We start from the raw sequence: 23,020 nt of genomic DNA on the forward strand, positions 1-23,020 counted from the left end.
CAGGAGACAGCCACATTAGGCACTTTGCAGTGGAAATATATATCAGACAATTGAATGTTAACAGGAAACCTGGAGAGGATGCACATTTTTCACTGGGTGACAGGCTCCCCCCGGGTGCCGATATTATGGATAGTATCCCTATCAATGAAATAACATGCATTTATATTGCAATTTACACATCCTCGTGATACCCCAAAACAACTCACTTTTGAAGTATAATCAATGTTACATAGGCAAATAAAGCAGCCTAGTTCCACAAATGCAGATGAGACAATTAAGCAGATTGGAAGGGTGTTGGTGCTCACCGAGAGATGATTGTCTACCATGTACCTTTTTGCTGGAATTCTATCGCCCACCCGCCACAGAATCAGAGCGGTTGAGGGGCAGACAATGAAAATGTCTGTTGACCTCAACTGGGATTTTTTGGTCTCACTTGAGCGAGGCCATAAAATCCCGACCTTTATGTCAAAACCAGAGTTGTCAAGAAGTTTGTTGTTCAAATGGTTGGAACAGAGTCTTGAGGCAGCTAAAGAGGTGACTGAGACTGTGCAGATGCTGGGGGTAGCGGGCAGCCTCCAGTGAGAATCTTTGCATAATATAATCACACTGAAACATCAAGGTCATGTGTCCTCCATGTTGGAGGCAGCTCATCTACTCGCTCTGTCTTCTCTCACTTACAGGTAACAACAGGAAGAGGACAAGGAAACAGGAGAAAGTCTAGCCCAGCAGTTCTTCCAGCCCATAGAAGACCGAGGACATTGGGGAGAAGAAAGAAAGTGAACCAGTAGAAGTGTCACAACAGTTACCCTCCACCAGCAGACACACCTCAGTGGGTACTACGTGTAGTTCATGTTGGGTCTCACATTCTGGTCGTCACTTCAGAGGCACAGCAGGAGGAACCAGAGTCAGCCCAGCTCACTGGCACTCAGGGGACTACTGGGAAAAAGGCATCTGCAGCTTCCAAGTCAAATGATGAGTCTCTGGGATTGGCCCAGCGCGAGACGCTGGGAAAGCTGTGAGGGGCGGGGAAAAATTAGGAGAGGAGTCGGAGGTCCTCAACAGTATGGCACATGAGGCAGAAGAGCCTGTGTGTCTGCTCTCTGATGATAAAGTGATGCCAACATGTGCATTGAGATCTCCATGGGGAGGGCACCAGACCCATGGAGAACCTGCACCAGCAGAATGACCAGTTCCTATTGGAGGTGTGCACTTTACCATAGTCATGGTGAGCTTTTGCAGTGACCACATGAGAGAAGATTGGGGCGCTTCAACCTCCATCCAGGCACCCCTCCTCCCCCGGGAGTCAGGCAGTGTCCTTCGGGCATCCAAAGGGACAGGAGAGTGGCATTGGACACTGTAGGGACCTCTGTGGGTGTCCAGCCCTTTGGCACCCTCCTTGCCTGTGCCTCCTCCAGCTTCATCCTCTGTGGCCACAGCAACATTTCCAAAGTAAACTGGGGACATCCAGACCTCAGGTCTCCAGAGTACATCTGCCAAGGTCATCCAAGACAGCAGAGGAAACTGGTCAACAGGCTGCCTCCAAACCTGCTGGGGATGTTGGAGAGCAGTAGGGTATGCAAAATTTAGAAGCTTTGATTTCACATGTAGTTACACAGGACCAGAATGACTGTTAATGTTATGAAACATTTATAAATAGAATACACTTGCACTTTAATAAGGTCTGATCTGGTTTATTTGCAATTTGTAAGCCTGAAGCATGTGCATTCCCCTCCCCATCCCCAAAGGCACCACTAGTCTGCCACCTTCAGGGACACACCCCAAGTTGGTTCGACATACCCTGGAATCATGTGGCAGGACCTTTGCGAGCTGTTGGAGTCTCCCGCAAGCATTGAACCTTTGCTCTGCACACGCTCATCTGTCTAAATGCCCTAGCATTGTAAGGACTACAAGCTGCAGTCCCCTTCAGTTCTTCAATTGAGCTGATCTGCACCTCTGCCCACTCCCTGATGACCCAACTGCCATGCAGCATCTCGAGATCTCCGTCACAAAGCCCTGGATCACTGACAGCGGCCATGGTTGTCATTACCTTCAAACATTCAGTCCAATACATTTACCCTTTCCCTAATAATCCACAACCTCACACCATAACCACTGACCCCCTCACAGGTGTATGATTTAACCTTCCCATATTTACCCTTCCAATCGCCACCATCATCCTTTGTCCTGCATAGTAACTGTCCACAACTCCTAACTTCCTGAGGTGCTTGTCATCATCAAAATAGACATGCTCCCACCATCCCCCCTCTCCCATTCACCAATGCATCTGGCCCGAACCCAGAATCTGCTTTTATTTTGTATCCTCTCCAACAATCTCAGCATGCCTTTACCTGTCATCCTGAACCTCACCCTCCCCCCCACCAGCTCTCATTGGCTCCTTTAATCCTCACCTTCCCTTCCTGTCGACAATTCCTCAGTATACCCATCAGGACTCATCAGTTGACAGAATTGGCTCCTCCCTCTGAACCCCTTTCCACTCTTGCCCCCATGCCCATTCACACCTGCACACACTGCCCCACTCACCCAAACTGTATCACAGCCCTTCCCACCCACCGCACCATACCACCTCACTCCTTCCACAACCAACACAGCAACTCTCTCTTTCCTCTACTGCCCCCAAACTTCTTCCCATCTTGGCCTCCATTCATTCTTCTCTACTCTATTGAAACCAACCCCAACCCCCAGAGCCCAGCACAGACCACTATCACTCAGCGCATACCATTACTGCCCAGCACAGACCATACCACTTGCAGCTGTCTTGCTGCTTAAAGATCTACCTCCTGGAAGTTGCTGCTGTGCAGAGATGATCCACGTGGTTGAAGCTTCACCCACCAACTGTTGCTTGAGGTGTTTCAGGGTCCATGGTTGCTAGAAGCTGCATCTTCTGATCTCTGCAAGCTGCTCCAGGCAATTTTCCAGATGAGTACCAACATTTGCACACCAACATCTGGATGTGTTCCGGATTGACGTGATAACCTGATGGTAGCATGGATTATTCAACAGGAGGTGAGGGGTGGTGGTGGAGGGGGGATGGGGGAGTGGGGGGCAATTCTTGTCTGGCCTTCATCTGGTTTCACATAGGCCTATGGTGGGAATGGTGACAGATGGCAGTGCATGTTCCCACTGTCATTTCACGTTGGTGGGAAACTGATTTTTTAGCTCCAGCTGCATTGTCTCCCCATTGCTCACAATTGAACCCATCATTCTTGGGACTGGAAATTTCCACCCAATGGGCCTCCCATTTAGAATGGAGATGAGGAAAATTTTTTTTCTCTCAGAAGATCATGGATCTGTGGAGCTCTCTTCCCCAGGTTGTGGTGGAGGTGGGATCATTTTTTATTTTTAAGGCTGAGTTAGATAGATTCTTGATTGACCAGGGAGTCAAAGGATATGGGGGTAGGAAGAAAAGTGGAGTTGAGGCTACAATCACATCAGCCATGATCATATTGAATGAATGATAGAGCATGTTGAAGGGGTTGAATGGCCTATTCTCGCTCTTAATTCATAAGGAGGTGAGGTGAGCCGAGATGAGCAAATTATTCATTCACTGCTTTCTCCTGATAACATCTGGGTGGGAGTTAAGTGAGAGGAGAACTCTAAATCTATGTACCTTTCTGCCATGATTGTGGGTGACCCATTCTAAGTTGTGTCTTTTTTTGGTGAAAAGTTTCATATGCATTATTGTTATTTCAGTTTGTTCAGTAATCCAGGGACATCTTGGTGACAATGTGGTCAAATAAAAGTAGATACCAAAATGAATCTTGCAATTTTCACTATGGCCCCATTTACCAACTGGCTGCCTCTCTCCTCCCTCCCAGATTGGTAAGTACTGCTGCTCAAAGTTGTCTTTGTATTGAGTGGAAAATTTCTGCATAATTTTCAGGTGAATTGCTAATGTGCCCTTTTAGTTTTATTACTGATGTCATTTTTCCAACTAATGATTAACCTCAATTTACACAGTTGCTGTAACTCACTTCCCCTTACAGCATTTTCTCAGTAGCATAGCTACTGTGTTCTGACTTCACTACTCATGAGTTCTTTCACAGACATAACTTAAGCCAGACAGCTTGAGTGAAATCAGCCAATTTCTTTCTGTGCCAAATGATAAGTCAGTCTCGCAAGAGACACAAACTTGGCCACTGTTAATATTGAATATCCTGACAACTTTGTTACTTGGATTATTGAGAATTAATCTGCAGACCCCGCAAAGCGAGAACAAAGATAATTATATCCCAAAAAATCTGCCACTGAATCCAAAAATAATGTATTTTTAATAGTGTTTAAATACAATAACAAACCTGAGAAATATAGTACAGTGATGGATTTTATGTAGCTTGGCAAACTTTCCTTGATTATTTTAAGGAACATAGTTCTCTACTTCATATAACTCACCTTAATTAGATTGTGTATATCATGTGAAACTATATCTATCCTATGAATGTCTTCAGTCATTTCCACATTGGCCAAAACCTTCGTGCAGCAAATTGGCACAAGTAGCGTCTTGCAGGGAACCCAGACTGCAGCTGTGGTGCACCCATTCATTGACTCACATCACGGAAGATTGTCCCCTGACAACAATCAGCAGGAGGCTTTGAGAGCTCCAAGATCGATTACAAAAATGGTGGCATGCACTGAGGTTTTCAGAAAAAAATACAAGGAGTCACTATTGCTCTTGAATCTTTCAAAATGGAAGCTAAAAATGTTGCAGGTCTGATGATTTCCTTTTGCCCCATTGAAGAAAATAGAAGTTGGAAGTTCCTGACAATGAATTCTGATTGGCATGCTCATTGCAACAGTAGGTTTCTGGCTTTGTTCCAACTGAAGGTGTGGTTGAGTTCCTGTGGTGAAGATCTGGCTTGCTTTTTCAAGTCTACAGATGGAATAAACCTCAGTTCTGTACCTGTTAGTGGATTATGTGCAGAATTTTTCCTTTGCTTGACAGCAATTTTTGTCTTCCAGACTAACTGCTCTCAATATTTGTGTTAATAAACGTTTCTTGTCACAATCTAGTTTGTGTCAGGAGACCACACCATCAGTGTTCCCACCGTCCACATTGATGTTAGCATTGGCGATGGGTTTGCATCTCAGCCACTTGCATATCCATTCAATGGAATTTCATTCTGCAACCACTAGGTCTGTGTGGTCATCAGTTGTGATAGGCATTTGGACAATTGGAGCTGTTAAATCTACTGGAGAAATCTATTACATTTTTAATCTCTTCTCAAAGGAGTGTTCCAAAAAGGTTTTTTTGCATTTTTATTGTTTTAGGGAAAGACAGTGAAAAGGAAAACAAGGAAGTAAAAGGAATAAGAAGAAGGTGGAAGAAAGAAAAAAGCCCTCTCCTTCCCCTGCAAAAAGAAAATTAACAACTTTTTTTAGCATTTGGAATAACCACTAAGGCAGGCAATAGCCTCCTCAGTGGCGAAATGGAGCTCTCAAAGCTCCCTGCTGATTGCTGTCAGGGGACAATCTTCAGTGATGTGAGTCATTGAATGGGTGCACTACAGCTGCAGTCTGGGTTCCCTGCAAGGCCCTACTTGCGCCGATTAGCTGCACATAAGTCTTGGCCAATGTGGAAACAGTTGAGGACAATCATAGGATCAATATAGTTTATATAAATAGATATATATATAGATATATACCAACCTAATTAGGGTGAGTTATATGAAGTAGAGAGCTATTTTCGTCAAAATAATTGAGGAAAGTTTGCCAAGCTACATAAAATCCATCATTGTACTATATTTTCTCAAGTTTAAGATTCTGCATAAGATCACATATCCAATTAGTGAAAGAGGGCAGGATAGACAGCTTCCAATTTAATAGAATAATGCATCTAGCCGATAATGTTGAATGGTTGAGTGCATCAGCCTGGACTTGTTTTAGGGGGATGCCATTTGGTTCCACTCCAAAGAGTGCTGTAATAGGTGAAGGTTCAATGTTACTATGAAAAATATGTGAGAATTATATAAATCATTTGTCCAGAACAAAGCCAATTTATGACACAGCCATATAAATTAGAGAAGCTGGGACATAATGGCATTTATCACAGATTGGATCAAAATCTTAGATAAATTAACTTTGGATAGATGAATATGATGTAAGCCTTTAAATTGTAACAACTCATATCTTTCACATAGCAATGAGGAATGTACACGAGAGAGAATTGACTTCCAGTTATCTTTTGCTAAGTCTGAATCAAAATCTTGCTCACAAAGAGTTTTTTAGGTAGAAAGCAAAGGGCAGTGTCATGAGAAGATTCAGGGATGTTTGCACATTAATGTTAATCAGACAAGCAGACTATTTCCAGCATTGTACAGTTTCATGTGTATTTGTAGATAGTATACAGTTTCATGTGCATTTGACCACCTTGAATCCACCTTATTACAATGCAGATTACACATTCTCCATGTTGTTTTAAAGAAAAAAAGGCGTTCAATTTCTGATACATCCATCTACATGGGTGTGACACAGTAAATAATAAAATAAAAGAATTACTTTATCATTAATATATTTTGCCCATTTGATTCACTTTCATCCTTGCCTCACCTTCAGCCAAGTTCACCATCTTGCTGTCATTATGGCATAAGCATAGTTTTCTCAATTAAGCATAGCTTCACTCACACTAATATCCTTCAGTCAACTAATTTCCAATCAATTTAACCAAAATAATTTTAGTTGCAGCAACACTAATAGATTTTAACTCTGTATAAGTGAATGGGTTTTGAGAGTTGAAATCTCCCATGTAGGGAGGGATTTTCTGGCTCACCCCAAGGCTGGAAATACCCCCCTGAGATTAACGGACCTTTGCATGGTGCATGACCCATCTGCCACGATTCCCATGGCAGGCAGGATGGGAAATTCTGCCCATAATGTCAATTAGGTAAATTTAGTAATCCAGTAATCCCAATGAAGAACCATGCTTGAAGCAATCTTTCATTGACAAATGACAGCTCTATCTCTGATTTTAAAAAAATCATGAGATGTAAGCATTACTGGCTAGGCCAGCAATTATCGCCCATCCCTATTTGCCCTTGAGAAGGTTATTGTCAGTTGCCTTCTTGGACTGCCACAGTCCATGTGGTGTAGGAAAATCCACAGTGCAGAGGGAGGCAGTTCCAGGGTTTTGACCCAACAACAGTGAAGGCTCAAAAAAGACAGTAGGACTAGGGGGCACAGCCTCAAGATAAAGGGGGGGCGGTTTAGAACGGAGTTGAGGAGGAACTTCTTCACTCAAAGGGTGGTGAATATCTGGAATTCTCTGCCCGTTGAAGTGGTGGAGGCTGCTTCGCTAAATATTTTTAAGAAGCGGGTTGATGGGTTTTTGATAAGAGAGGGGATTAAGGGTTATGGGGAGAGGGCGGGAAAGTGGAACTGAGCCACGACAGATCAGCCATGATCTTATTGAATGGCGGGGCAGGCTCGAAGGGCCAGATGGCCTACTCCTGCTCCTATTTCTTATGTTCTTATGTTCTTAATTATTTCCAAGTCAGGATGGTGAGTGGCTTTGGAGCAAACTATCAGGTGGTGATGTTCCCATGTGTGTTCTGGCCTTGTTCTAGATGGTAGCAGTTATTGGTTTGAAGTTCCTGCAGTGTTTCTTGTAGATGATACACATTGCTGTCACTGTGTCAGTGGTGAAGGAATTAATGTTTGTGAATTGCGTCCCAATTCAATGGACTGCTTTATCCAGGATGATGTTGAACTTCATGAATATTCTTGGAGATGCACACAGCCAGGCAAGTGGAAAGTTGACCTGAGCATTGTAGATGCTGGAAAGATTCTGCGGAGTCAGGAGATGAGTTACATACCACAAGAATCTGAGTCTGACCTGCTCTTGTAGCCACAGTATTTATATGACTAGTTCAGTTTAGTTTCTGGTCAATGGTAACCCCCAGGATGTTGCTAGTGGGGAAACCATTGATGCAGTGTCACTCAGTGAAAAGGGCGATGGTTAGATTCACTCATGTTGAAGATTTTTTACAGATTTTTTTACAGATTTTTACAACTTTTACAGAATCACCACAGAAAGCATTTTTTATGGTTATATCACAGCTTGGAATGGCTCCTGCTCGACCCAAGACCACAAGGAACTACAGAAGGTCATGAATGTAGCCCAATCTATCATGCAAACCAGCCTCCCATCCATTGACTCTGTCTACACTTCCCACTGCCTTGGCAAAGCGGCCAGGATATTAATGAACCAGATGGATTTTTGCTACAATTGATAATGGTTTCATGGTCATCAGTAGACTTTTAATTCCAGATTTTTGAAAAACTCAATTCAAATTGTACCATCTGCCACGCTGGTATTTGTACTCAGGTCCCCAGAGCATTACCCTGGGTCTCTGGATTACTCGTCCAGCCACAATACTATTATGTCACTTCCTCCTCAAACCTTGTCCAAGCTTCTCCAAAACTTTGCTGCCCATCTCCTGACTTGCACCAAGTCCCATTCATCCTTCACTCTTGTGTTGGCTGATCAACATGGTTGCCAGTCCAATAATGCCTAGATTATAAAATTCTCGTCTTCGTTTTCAAACTTCACCAGGACTTTTCCCCTGCCAATCTCTGTAATGTCCTTCAGCCCTGTGCCTCTCCAAGACCAAAATGTGTGCACATCTTCAATTCTGAACAGTTATGTATACAAGATATTAATTATTGTGACTATGTCTTTAGGTGCCTCGGTCTCCAAGTCTCCCCAAATCCCCTTCTCAAACCTCTTTGTCGCTCAACCATTGTCTTCTGCTTTCAGCTGCTTCTTTAAACCTTGCTTTTTGGCCCAATGTTTTTCACCTGTTTCAACATCTTCCTAATGTGGCTCAGGGTGAGGTTTTGTTTGCTAATTCTCCTGTGAAGCTCTTTGGGATGACTTAGGATTATAAGTACTAATAAACATAGGCTGCTTTTGTTGCTTTGATGTTTGGTGCACTGGTGCTGGCATGACAATTATTTCTTTGTTGAGAATTATATTTAAACAATGTTCTACACAAACCTTTCCTTTGTAACTTGCTCACTTGCCTCTTAAATTCATAGTTTGAGCCATTAGCCCAGCATTGAAGGTGACTGCTTTGTCAAAGATGATGGGGGTGATTCTCTTAACCCACTGCGCTGATTTTTTAGTGCAGTGGGCCAGGAGATTCTAGCAGCGGCTGAATCGTGGGATTGGCACTGGGTGTCCAAGCTTCCGCACATCTCCCAGCCTTATTTTTTTGGCTTGGACAGATCCACGCTGAAACGGACTTTTGCATTTTGGGAGGTGGGGGTTAAGTGGTGAGAGGCTAGTGATTTGCGGAGGGAAAGTGGCAGTCCAGTGATCGGGCCAGCAATGTTCATGGAGGTGGGAGGGGGGTGGGGGTGGGGGGGGGGGGGGGGGGGCGGAGTTGAGGCCACCAATATCAATGCTTCAAGGAGTTGTTTCGTGAGCTCTCAAAGATGTGCGCATGCACGGGGGTCTGCTCAGCGCGCTGTTTTCAGTCTCTCCAGTGGGAATATTTTTTGTGATTTACGATAGTGCACTCCACAGTGCACTGAGTGTGGGAGATTCATTTTGAAAACGCTGATGAAAAATCCAGTGCAATTTACTCCAGTTTTCATGTGAATTCAACACTTAGAATTTTTTGGGGGGAGTCGCAGCTGATATTTTTGGGGAGATGTTAAAGTGAGAGCCCATCTGCCTGATTGCACGGATGTAAAGGATACCTTTGTAGCTCTCCCAAGTCTTAACCAATATTTATCCCTCACATCATCAAAATAGAGCAGCAGGGTTTTGTCTCACTTGCTGTTTGTGTGAAAACTAGTTGTCACATTTGCGTACAATTTGAAGACATAAGTAGTTATAGAAAGCTTCAGGCTGCCTTAAGCTCCTCTCAGGCACCATATAAACATGAATCTTCTCTAAGTTTCTACTCCATCTGGCATCGTTCATGGTAACGGCGATGCAATGGGTAGGAAATAAATTGAATGCTATGGTTATCATTATGAGCGAACAAAATTTGGAACAAGGAAAATGGAACACAGCTATCCTGGCAAAAAGTGGATGAGTAGACATTTACCCCAGTAATCCCCCTAACCTACACGTCTTGGGATACTAAGTGGCAATTCAGCTTGGCCAATCCACCTAATATGCACATCTTTTGACTTTGGGAGAAAACTTGAGCTCCCGGGGGAATCCCATACAGACACAGGGAGAATGTGCAATGTTCACACAGACATTCACCCAAAGCCGAAATTGAATCCAGGTGCCTGGTGCTGTGAGGCAGCAGAGCTAACCACTGTGCTGCTCATGTGCCCAGAGAGTACTACAATTCTAGAAAAAAACAATAAACATCTGAAAAAATGTAAGTTAATACCTTAGCTTGACCTTGACTACAATATTTTTAGTGGTATTTCTTTACTTTTCCACAGGCAGTGCTAAATTAGTTTTGTTACTGAAGCTAACAATTACTGTAAGGTACAATTCTTCTAGTATGTGTAAGTGCTACACAGGGTCCTCTTCTTTGCAGACAGAACAAACAAGTGTACACATTGCGCCTGTTTAAACTAAACAAAAGAGGTGACAGCTATTTTCTGGTTCATTCTTCAGAACATTGCCTTAACCAATCAGAGTCAACCTGCCTAGTATGAATTTAAACAATGTTTAACAGTTAACTGTCTATCATCAGTTAACTGGTGCATTCTCCATGGCAACGCCTCTACCAATCAGAGTCCACTTGCCAGCCAATCAGCACTCTTTTCTCATGGAGTATAAATTGCTTCCTTTACATTCAATATCCTTCTAAATTCTCCTGATGAGTGCAGGATGAAAAGCTTTGACAAAATGCATCCTTTATTCAGCAATACTCAAGTTCTGTACCACCAAATGGCTAAATTAATAATAAAATTATATGAATATTTGTCGATATATTTTCAAAACAGTGACTTATTTTAACCTTCACAGAGATCCGTCATTATACTGTCACTATTATGAACTATTTTTCTCAATGATTTCCCTATCAACTTTTGGTAATTTTCTATTGTTGGATATGTCTGGAATAAGTTTAGCTACTACAATTCTATTATTTTCATGGCACTTCAGCCCACCTTGTAGTGAAACAGGCACAAGTGATACAATCAAAATCATCTTGTAGATGAAGATTAAGGAAATTGTTGTCTAAAAGGAGAACAATAACTTTGTTGGAACCATCCATTTCTTGCACTGCAGTTAAGGAACTGGAAGCAAAGTCTAACTCCAACAGAATGTGAAAGAAAATTAAGCCAGATATTGGGATTTAAGGGCATATTATAACATTGAGCTTAATGAGCTCAAAAATCAAGAAACATTTTCAAGTTAAAAGAAGCAGCTAACTACTTTCAGCAGGAATTGCTTCAGGTCAATTGAATGTTTGTTTATTGTCCCATGCACTGCAGGCAATCTGTTATGGGAATGAGGGTATGTGAGCAATTAATTCTAGCAAAATAATTACAGGCGGCTACATGTTAAATGAATCAGATGCATTGAATGTCAGTATGTTAAAAGTTAAAGCGCATTACACCAACATTGATAATAAAGTTGAGCCTGTGGTTTATTTATAGTGATCTGCTGTAAATGAAAACACTTTTACTCTGCAGAAAAACTTGGAATATTGCAACAAATTGAAGGCAGAGCTGCTGTGGTAAAATTAATAATGATGTTAGATAAATTTAACATCTTTGCAAATGAATCTGATCGCATAGGGAAAATGACCAACTACTTACTGTTGAAAGCTTTCAGAAAGAGGTGTAACTGGCAAAACCACAATCTTAGAGTTCAGTGAAAAATAAAGTAAAATTGACTAATCCTACTGTTGCTTGTTTTTTATATGTTTCTCTGTGTAACATTACAGTGGAGCGGGAAGCATAAAGAATTTGCATTTGTAGAGCAATGGGCCCTAAAATTCCAAGTTTCCAAGTGTTGGATTTAGAGTTATCCCAAAGATGTGCTGGGGAATCTCTTTTGGGACTTCACAGGCAAGCACTCACACAACAATTGCCCAGAAGCACAAACTTCCTCTGGGCAATTTCCAAGCAATAGGAGCTATCCAAAAGTGCAATTTAAATCATAAACTTTGGGTGGTTTTGACAGAGTTACACCAATTGTTATTCGGATATAGAAGAGCTAAAATCCTTTTTAACTTCTGGGGAGCTATTGTTAAAAATCCAGACTGACATCCACGCCAGACATCTGGGGGGGTCAGGACTGGGGTGGGGGGGGGGGGGGGTGGAGGGGCTGGGGGGGAGCGGTGGTGGGGGGGCGGGGCGGTGCATTTGCTGAGAGAGAGGGAGTGTAGAGAGTAAAAGATTGTGGGTGGGATTGGTGAAAGACTGTGAGGAAGGGTGAGAAAAGTAAAAGAGTTTATTTATTAGTGTCAGAAGTAGGCTTACATTAACACTGCAATGAAGTTACTGTGAAAATGCCCTGATTGCCACACTCCAGCACTGTTTGGGTACACTGTGGGAGAATTTAGGAAGGCCAATACACTAGCACATTTTTCAGACAATGGGAGGAAACCAGAGCACCTGGAGGAAACTCACACAAACATGCGGAGGACATGCAGACTCCGCAGGCAGTGATCCAAGTGGGGAATTGAACCTGGGCCCCTGACACTGTGGGGCAGCAGTGCTAATCACTGTGCTACTGGGTGTGAGTGTGAGGGGTGAGAGTGTGAGCAGGGGGAGGAAGTATATTTGACGGAGGTGTGTGTGTAAGGGAAGTGCGAATGCGGGAACAGAAAGTGTTCGTAAGTCTAGCCTACTTGCAGTATCAGTGTTCTCATTCACTTTCACCCACACGCTCCATGCACTCTTTTCCACCCTCATAGTGGGTGAGGATATGTGAACGAGCATCTGAGCCTGGGAGTGAATGTGAAACACAGTTTTGATCCTATTACACTCTAATATTTGCTTTATTTACAAAATTTTTTTTGCTTAGCAAGTTGTTTCTTTTCATACTTCAGTTATTTTCTAAAATTCATATTTAATGTTGTACCAAACTCTATCTTTCTGAAATGTATCCATTGGCCTCTTGAATGTGAAAAATTTTGAAATGTATTCCTCAAGTGAAAATGTTGGACAAGCCTTGTTGTTATTCGTCCATTGTTATCGATGAGGAACTTGACACCATTAGTCATTTTGAGGCTGGTTGTGATGAGTCCAAAGATGACTGATCAGGCCAATTCGGGCACGGAATGTCCTGGCGCATATTGGACAAATTTGTCTAGGCGCTGAGATTGTTGTACTGGTGGCTCTGGACTTGCACAGCTCGCGCTTAAGTTGTGCTTCAGCAATACATCTTGCTTCGTCAGCTTGACAGCCCTTGTGGTTGAGGCAGCGCCAGGTAGGGCGGCTTTGTGCCAGCATTTCCCAGGTGGTTGTGTCTATGTCAAGTGACTTCAGGGAGGCCTTGAGTGTGTCTTTGAAACGTTTCCTCTGCCCTCCACGTGAGTGCCTTCCAGCAGAGAGTTCCTCAAAAAGGAGCTGCTTGGGTATGCGCTCATCTGACATACGGATGACATGATCTGCCCACCGGGTCTGTGTTCTCATCAGCAGTGTGTGGACTGATGGGAGACTTGCTCTAGAGAGAACTTCAGTGTCTGGTACTTTGTCTTACAAACTGATGCGTAATATTCTGCAAAAACAAGTCATGTGGAAATGATTGAGCTGTCTTGCATGCCTTTGATACACAGTCCACGTTTCACAGGCAGACAGGAGGGTAGTGAGTACCACGGTGCTGTAGACCTTCAGTTTTGTTGCTGGGCTGATTCCTCAATGTTCCCATACAGTGCAGCGCAGTCTATCGAAAGCAGAACTTGCCTTTGTTATTCTGCAGTTAACTTCTGTATCAATAGTCACTGCTTGGGAGTGCTGCCAAGATAAGTGAGCAGGTCCACTGTCTGTAGTTTCTGCCCTTTGATTGTGATTATGGGTTCTGTGTATGGTGCACAAGGAGCAGGCTGTTGCATGACTTCGGTCTTTTTAATGTTGATGGTGAGTCCAAAGTTGTCACAAGCAGTGGAAAATTTGTCCATACTGACTTGCATCTCTGGCTGTGAGCCAGCATACAGGGCACAGTCATTGGCAAAGAGAAAATCTCTCAGAACAGTCTCTTTCACTTTGGTAATAGCTTGAAGTCTCCTCAGGTTGAAGAGCTTCCCATCCACTCTGTACTTGAGGCTGATTCCAGCAACACTGTCCTGGAAGGTATCATTCACGCATGGCAGTAAACATCATGCTGAACAGTGTGGATGCAAGCACACAGCCCTGTTTGACACCATTGGTGACTGGGAACGCCTCAGAGAATTCTCTGCCATCCAGTACTCTGACCATCATGCCATCATGGAACTGGCGTACCATCTGAATGAATTTGGGGGTACAGCCAAACTTTGACATGATCCTCCACAGGCTTTGTTGGCATACAATGTCAAAGGATTTCGCGAGGTCAACAAAGTTGTGTAGAGCTCATGATTCTGCTCCTGACACTTCTCCTGAAGTTAGCATGCAGCAAAAATCATGTCAATAGTCCCTCAACCTTTGCGGAAGCCACACTGTGACTCTGGAAGCAGGCCCAGCTCCAGATGAGTGACCAGATGATTTAACAGGACTCTTGCAAGGGGTTTTCCTGTGATGAAGAGCAGCAAGATTCCTTGGTGGTTGACACATACTTGCCGATTGCCCTTCCTCTAGTAGAAGTGTACGATGGAAACATCTTTAAGTTCCTGAGGAATGGATCCTTGCTTCTAAAAGGATTGGAACAACTCGATGAGCTTCTCGGTAAGTACAGGACCAGCAGCTTTATAGATCTCTGCAGGTATGGCACCTGCCCCTGGGGCTTTGCCGCTGGATAGCTGGCTGACAGCTTTCATGACTTCGGCTACTACTGGTGGGTCATCCATGGCACTGTTGGTATCAACCTGGGGAATCCTGTCCATCGCCTCATTGTTAATAGATGAAGGTCGGTTGAGGATGGCTTCAAAGTGTTCAGCCCATCTCTGCAGGATCAGAGCCTTCGCTGTAATGAGAGTTGTACCATCTGTACTCAGGAGGGGGAAACTCCTGAGAGATTGAGGTCCGTAGAGAGTGTTGAGGGCTTCATAAAATTATTTCAAGTTGTTTCTGTCAAAGTATCCCTGTATTTCATCTGTCTTGGCACTCAGCCAGACATCCTGCATTTTACGCAGTTTATTCTGGACTGTCCTGCGAGCACAGGTAAAAGCATTTTTCTTGGCAGCTGACGAAGGGTCATTCTGACAGGCCCGATGAAGACAATTAGAGCCTGTATCTCCTCGTCATTCTCATCGAACCAATCATACTGCTTGTGGGTAGAGGGCCCGAGCATCTTCAGTGCAGATGTATGGACAGCATCTCTGAAGCATTCCCAGTCGTCCTCAGCACTGGCTGTGAGATGTATGTCAGCAAGCTTGATTTTTAAGTCTTCAGCCAGTGTTGAAGCTGTGCTGGGGTTCTTTAGCTTGGCCGCATTGATTCTTTTCATAACCTTGCTTCCTTGTGGTCGTCTCTTGGGTCTGATGCGGACCCTCATTTTGGAGACAATGAGCCTGTGATCTGTCCAGCCGTCAGCACCACACATGGCCTTGGTAACTCTGACATCCTGCCTGTCTTTTCTCCTGACAAATGACATAGTCGATAAGATGCCAATGCTTAGAGCGGGGGGTGCATCCAGGAGGTCTTGTTACGGGTAGGCAGACGGAAGGTTGTGTTGGTGATGAGGAGGTTGTGTGCTGCACAGGTCTTCATTAAGAGTAGGCTGTTACTGTTACACTTGCCCACTCCATGCCTCCCAATGAATCCCTGCCAGATTACAGAGTCACACCCTACTCTTGCATTGAAATTGCCAAGCAAGATCAGCTTGTAGGTACTGCTCACTGCTGATGGTAGGGCGTCTAGTTCTTTGTAGAACTTGTCTTTCACCTTGTCCGGCATGTTCATTGTGAGGACATGGGCGCTGATCCAGGGTGGCTTGACTTCTGTTCTGTAGTGGAAGCTGTAATGTCATAAGCCGGTCGTTCACACCTTTGGGTAGACTATCAAGTTTCTGAACAAGGTGACTCCTGATGACGAATCCAACTCCAGCAGCACGACGCTCATCGCTGCCATGACTGCTTCAGAAAAAAGTGTATCCACCTCCAGTTTTAGTCAACTGACCTACGTTGGCAAGATGCATTTCACTCAGGGCTGCAATGTCAACGTTGTATCTTGCAAGCTCTCTGGCAACTAAAGCTGTTCTTCTCTCTGGTCTGTCTGCTGTAGGGTTGTCCAAAAGCGTGCGCATGTTCCAAGTGCCAATGGTGAGCGGTGTCACCTTGTGTTTTATTTTGTTTGTTTGACTGTAAGATGGGATCCCAGCCAGCTGCAGTAAACTGGCCAGGGTGTAGTGAAGCAGACAATGTTTAGGGCACCTTTTCTGGCCCCTTCATCATTCTATGGAGGTGAGCAGTGCATTCCTGAAGAAGGCTGCTCAGTCGCCCAGGTAGATGCCAAGTGTCACTGTTGCTTTGGTCATTAGACCTGAGCTGCCTGTGTGCAGGTCCGTGACTACAATTCCCTGTGTATCCACACCTGCTGCTTCATCGCTCACCCATCGCCACAGGACTTCAAATATTGAACAGGACACTGATGATGATGATGATGATTATGGTGTCGAGACAAGCGCTTGATTTGGATTAAAGTGAGGGAGACTTGCGCAGCGTCAGCCTCACTCTCTCTTCCCAATTCCCATCTAGATCCAGTGGCAAGACAAGAGTCAAGACGGCTGGAGGTGTGACTAGGTGCAGTGGATGGCCAGGACGTCTTCTGTGTCTTGTCCAGCTCTTTGCGTTTCACAAGCTTACAGGAACCATCTCCTTTATTGTTGGACCTTCCATTGGTCTCGTTCGCTCAATCTGCCGGAGTCTGTCTTCACATACTGGGATAGACAACCCCCTATCTCACCGAGGGTTGAGGCCCATCGGCTACCTTCACCTGGTTTAGCTGGCTTGTCGAAGCCATTGCCCGGGGTGTGGACACTGTCATATGCAAACAGCTACGGGGAGCCACAGGTGAGAGCTGAGTGGCAGGTGCGAACAAAGGGTGGACAAACCGCCCTGAAAGGATGCGATATGTTCCCCCACCAGAAGTACTACCCGTCCCTGACATCCCATTCACACCCAAGCCTTTTCCATGTCATCTATATAAATTGTAAATAGCTGAGGCCCCAGCATGGATCCTTGCTGTACTCCACTAGTCACAGATCCATTCAGGGCCACTTTTTGCTTCCTGTTGATTAACTAATCATCGATCCATGTTAATATATTATCGCCAACTCCATGAACTTAACCTGCCTGTTAACCTTTCGTCTAGGGCTTTACCAAACATCTTTGGAAATCCAGGCATTGTACATCTACAAGTTCCCCTTTATCTACCCTACCAGTCACATCCTTAAAACACTTGAGCTGTGACAAATAGAACATGGTTTGATTTAATTCTCATCCAAATGTCCATTTCAATGAATGCGTGCTTGAAATCAAAGGTGGATCTTCAATTAATGACCTTCTGCCTCTGTGGCAAGCATGACAATGATTATGCCAAGCTGTAACCTTATTTAGGAATTCTTACAATACCTATACGTATCTTGCTGCATTTAGTTATTAGGAATCCCAAGTCCTGGTGGTCTTTGGACTTCCTGGCATGTGGGTCCAGGAGTGCATTGCATAAGTACAGTTCTATATCTTTACATTCTTCAGGTGAAGGTGCACATAAAGAGGAGTGTGTGAAAAATCTTGATTAGTTAATTGGGTATGGAGCACCATAGCTAGCAAGTGTGCCAGGGAGAGGTCCAAAGAAAAAGTCTCAGGACAGAACAAAGAAGAGGGGTATTAACATGTCCCGATTAAATTTTGTTAAAAGGAAGCAGAGAAACAGGCTCCAGTTAAAGAAAAAGGACTTAATGGACTTAGGAGAAACCATGATATTGGATGAAGGATCAGAAAAAGCCCAAAGGCACAAGAAGACATCCAAAAGTTGGTGGCTTGTTGAATAATCATTGGGGCAAAGGTACCCCTTTGAAGCAGTGGTGTTCTGCTTGGCACGGCCAAAGAGCTTAAATTGTACTTGTAAGTTAATGTTTGAGTGTACTGCAGAATCCAGGGAACTGAATCTCAGAAGGTGAGATTGAAAACTCTGTGAGTTGGCAAGCATTGAAGCTATCCAAGTTGAAGCAGCATTTGGAGAGAATGGCAAGTAAGATCTCCAAAGGCTCATGAGCGAGATGGAGTTTTTAAGGGTGGTTGACTTACAGTATGACTAATGTCTGGGTTGGTTGTTGAGAAATCCATGGAATGTGTTTTGGTCACATCTGTCATTTATTGTATAGTGTGATGTGTTTGACCATGGATTGCTTGAATTCACATGTACCTCATATTGACTCTGAACATTAGAGCAAGAGGTATGTAGTAAATTGTTTTATCTTCCTGACCTTGAATAGTAAAGTTTATTTTTGTTTATCAAAACATGGAATCTTTATTCTCTTAGTAATGTCTTGAGTCTCAAAACTTTGTCAGTTTTAAACAGTGCATTATTGATCTCACCAATACCTTGGGGCTCTGACCAAAGCTCATAACAGAATAAAAAACAGAAAATGGGGGTGGCACAGCGGTTAGCACTGCATACTTCACAGTGCCTGAGACCCAGGTTTGATTCCTGGCTCGTGTCTGCGTGGGTTTTCTCCCACAATCTGAAAGACATGCTGGTTAGGTGCATTGACCTAAACAGGCGCTGGAGTGTGGCGACTAGGGGAATTTCACAGTAACTTCATTGCAGTGTTAATGTAAGCCTTACTTGTGACTAATAAATACACTTTAAACTTTATCATTAAAAAGTCAGACAGTGTCAGTGGATACAGAAACAGAGCTAACATTTACAATCGATGACCTTTCCTCAGAACCATATTTACACTATCTGCTTTTGGAGTGACTGACAGTGTGTGGCCATACCAACTGTTGCTTGGTGCTCAACATCTATTATACGATGTAAAATGTAAATGTAAAAGACTTTGAGGGAGGTCACTGCCCACCAGGGAGAGTGCTCCACTTACTAAATATTCACATTTCTAGGAGGATTTTTGCTGTTGAAAAAAATTGTTAAAAACCGGATTCAAATCAATTTTATCCAAATCCGATTGATGTGATAGCGCTTGTGCCGAACACTCCCATTCATATTTTCCTCAAATCGCACACACGTTAAACTCTACCACGTTTTGCTATCTTGACTGTAAAGCTGCTTCTTATTTACATTCACAAAACAATATGACCAGGAAAATATCCTGACTCATATCCAGCATAAAATGTTTTCCCCCCTCGTGGTCAATTAAAGCATGTCTCTGGCGAGGTTTATTGGAGTTAGCGGGCAATGACGGATGCACGGACAGTGCAGCTTTAAGGAACTGTTAGAAACCCCTCACTGAATGTAACAGTATGATGTAAGTGGTTCCTCTTGCCAGTTTCCTTGCTCTCCGTATACGACCAAGCTTCAGAGTTGGAATTACGAGTGTATGAAAGAAGGGAAATAGAATCCAGAGGTAATTAATTTTATTTTGCCGGAAAAAAGACGTTCCCATCGTTAAGTAATCTTAAGTACGCCCCCCCCCCCCCACCTTTCATCATTTGTTTTAACACTGACTATTTAAGGAAGGTATAAAGTAAAGTGATCCTTTCTTCAGCCGAGTGACGCTCACTGCGGTGACCGTGCTGACTGGAGCTCCTTCAGATCTGTGTATGATTTATGCATTACTATTCTATCTGGGCATGGATATATCTTTGAAATGGAAACAATAAGTTTAGCACAGTTGAGTAATTCTCTTAAATCTCATTCATAGATATACTTGTCAAACACATTGGAACCGAAGCCTTAGTTCAGCCACGGGACATGAGACTAATTCTTTTGCTCACACTCTCTATGGGGGCAGCTGTTGGATATAGATACGGATATGAAGGTGAGTGGATTTTGTTACGTTTTGTTGTGATTTGGGGAGGATATCCGAGTTGAGCAATTTTCATTCAATTCCAATTTTTTTCACGGTATTCTCTCCCCGCCAACCTCTCCAAACCATTGGTTTCTCTGCGCTGTTCCCTGAATCAATAGACTTGAGTTACCTCCGAGGGGTAAAACAGGGGCTCTGGGACTCTCCCTTCCAGTAAAACTCAGTATAAACTGGGAATCCACCCTGCTTCCTGAACTTAATGCTGATATGTGCAGTGTCTTTCACCACTGAAAGAAAGTTTATTTTTTTTGTGTGGAGTAAGTTAACCTCACAGGTCACAGGAAGTTGGTGCCAATGGGCAGTCGAGGGATTAAATTGTAAAGCAGTTTATTGAATGTGTGATTGCTGATTTGACAAGGACGTGTTTCTGTTTATTTTGTCATAATGAGGCTGACTCAGTGGAATTATTCAGTGATAAGAATAACTTGTTGCTTTGACTCAGAGTGATTTTGATCCTAATTGAGGCAGAGAACGAGGAAAAAGGTTGCGGATTTTAACTCCTGGCAAGAGGCTGGCACCAGCGCATGGCACAGCAGCAGTGATGTGTGAGGTGCCGGCTGAGCACATGTTAACTGTTGGGCCTGATTGGCATCCCCATAGGAAGTTAGCCGCTCGTTTCTGGCAGAAAGCCAGTGGGGAAGGACTAACATCGGGCAGCCCTCGGAAGCTTGCCGACATCAAACAGGGGAGAGGCATGTGGTGCAACAGTGGAGTGTAGCAAGGAGCTGGCACTGGTGGGGGTGGGGAGAAAGAGGGAAGGGAGCTGGAGGAGAGAGGGGGGCATAGGGAGAGAGTAGAAAATGGATGCAGAAAGGGGTGGGGAGAGGATTAAAAAAGGGTGGGGGCGGGGAGAGAGGGCATGGAAAGAGGGGGTAGGGAATGGGGATGGAAAGAGGGGCCGGGGGAGGGGATGGAAAGAAAAGGGCGGAGGAGGGTGAGGGGAAGGGGGGAGGAGTGAGAGGGGAGGAGATGGGATGGAAGGGGATGGCTTGGGAGGAGAGGGGATGGGGGAGGAGAAGGGATGGGGAGGGAGTGGGGTAGAGGGGAGGGGGATGCAAGGAAGGGGTTGGGGATAGTGAGGAGGAGGAGAAGGGAGGGACAGAGGTTGGTGGTCAGGGAGCTGTCCAAGCCTGGGCTTTACTTGTGAAGCCTGGAGGAGCAATTCTGTAGGAGCTCCCCCCTGATTTAGAACTTAGTTGAACTGTTGCATTCCACTTAGAGAAGAATAAAGATTTGTATGTTAAATCTTCCTTGTGATGTCTTGTAATAGGGAATGTTTTTTCTGTGTATTGTTTATATGCCAGTGGTTTACAACTGATGTTGGAGAAATGCACATACTTACCAGGAGAATTATATTAAAAAAAACAACAGTTAAGGGTGTTAATTGAGAAAATTGCCAGCTTTCTTGCACAATACCTTAGGATTTGCTGCTTTTCCATTCAGCTCTAGTTTGATGAATTGCCAAAGGGTGATTAGCTAAAAAGTTAGCTGTAAAATATTTTTGATTGAACACAGCTGAAATTTATTGAGCTTATAAAGCTGCGACGGTTTAATGAATTAAAATGAGCATCAAGTGCCACCAGGAGGTTCAGCAATATCGGAAAATGAGAACGGTAAGAGCGTTTGAGCTCAAAGGACCAACAGCAATTACTCTCATAACAATTCTGTGGTTTCACTGAGTAAAGGCCTTTTGGAAAATTGAAACATGTTCCATCCAAGTTGTTTTCAACAGGTAATCTGATCCTTCCCAATAGGAAGCAAAATGATCCCTCCAATAGGATGCAAGGTGATATTTTCCAATAGGAAGCAAGATAATTCAACTCCATATTTAATACTTAACCAATAAAATACTTTTTGGGGGGCAGGGGCGAGAACAATAAGTAACAACAACATTTCACAATAACTTAACTGACCACTACACAGGAAGAATTATAAAAATGCTAAAGGTTGTGAAACCTTCAATTAATTATGATAAAGACTTGTTGTGCTCATCTAATCTACAATCCCTTGTGCATTTTTTTTCCCAGACTTTGACTTGGTTGATGTAACGATGGCTTCAAGCTTTGGGCCTGGTCTTTTTTCAGAAAAAAATACGGTCCAGAATTTCCTCTGGGAGATTTCTAACTTTGTGCTATCAAAGATTTGCTGTAACAAGTTACAATTTATTTATCTTTGTGTTGTTAGAAAATGCTCAATGTCATGCAAGTTGGAAGTTTATTGTCCCTAGCCATGTACATACTTGTTTGAATTCAGGGTGAGCCTGTCACTAAGTGCATTAATGCTACTGCAAATGTTTTTTTCACTTATTTGCAAAGCTATGAAAAGAGAATGTCACTCTAGTTGGATGCTTCATCTACAGAGCATTAGGAGAGCCACTGTTAGCTACTGTTTGGGTCAACTCAGAATATGCTTCATGATCATCTTTGGAGTTAATAAAGCTACAAAACAATAAGCAGTTCCTATAAGCAGAAGCATGATCTCCTCTAATAAGGATATCTAATTTTTTAAAGTGAGACTATAATCTTGAGGAGCACAGTTTGAATAACTAGTTTATTGTAGAGTGACAAATCATGTTAAATGTATTGTTGATAAGTTAATTTGATGTTGTCATGATAAAAATGACAGATGGTGGCTTTTCTGTCTTTGGAAGCCAAAAATGAATTTCCCAATTCTTTGTTGAGGAAAACAGAGCTCCTTTAACTCATGTCTGGTATTTGCCTAACTTTGCCTTCCATTTTGTAATTTTTGGCATGCTACACAAAAATCAACAGCAAGAACGCTGAAGTTCCAGTGAGGATGTGGTTGGATAGGAATTGCAATTGTGGAATGGTTGATATGTGAAATCAATTTCCAAAAATTACAAAATTAAATTGACACAGGTAACAATAATGGAAATCAGGAATAATTTTCCCAAAAGGCTCCCAAAAGGCTCTGAAGGCTGGCAGAATTTGAACT

At 43.5% G+C, this 23,020-nt stretch overlaps 1 protein-coding gene across 1 annotated transcript in view; it reads left to right on the forward strand.

Annotated features, from left to right (window-relative positions):
- Positions 1–19,716: 19,716 nt before the first annotated feature.
- The window catches only part of srpx2 (sushi-repeat containing protein X-linked 2), a 69,726-nt gene continuing 66,422 nt past the window's right edge, over positions 19,717–23,020 (forward strand). The window contains exons 1-2 of the mRNA XM_080188226.1: positions 19,717–19,797; positions 19,901–20,017. Of these exons, the coding sequence (XP_080044352.1) occupies positions 19,951–20,017 (67 nt within the window). The 5' untranslated portion in view covers positions 19,717–19,797; positions 19,901–19,950. The remainder of the gene's footprint in view (positions 19,798–19,900; positions 20,018–23,020) is intronic.

This window comes from Carcharhinus amblyrhynchos, chromosome 4 (genome assembly GCF_965287045.1).
Source record: "Carcharhinus amblyrhynchos chromosome 4, sCarAmb.v2.hapA, whole genome shotgun sequence".
Classification (NCBI taxonomy): Eukaryota; Metazoa; Chordata; class Chondrichthyes; order Carcharhiniformes; family Carcharhinidae; genus Carcharhinus; species Carcharhinus amblyrhynchos.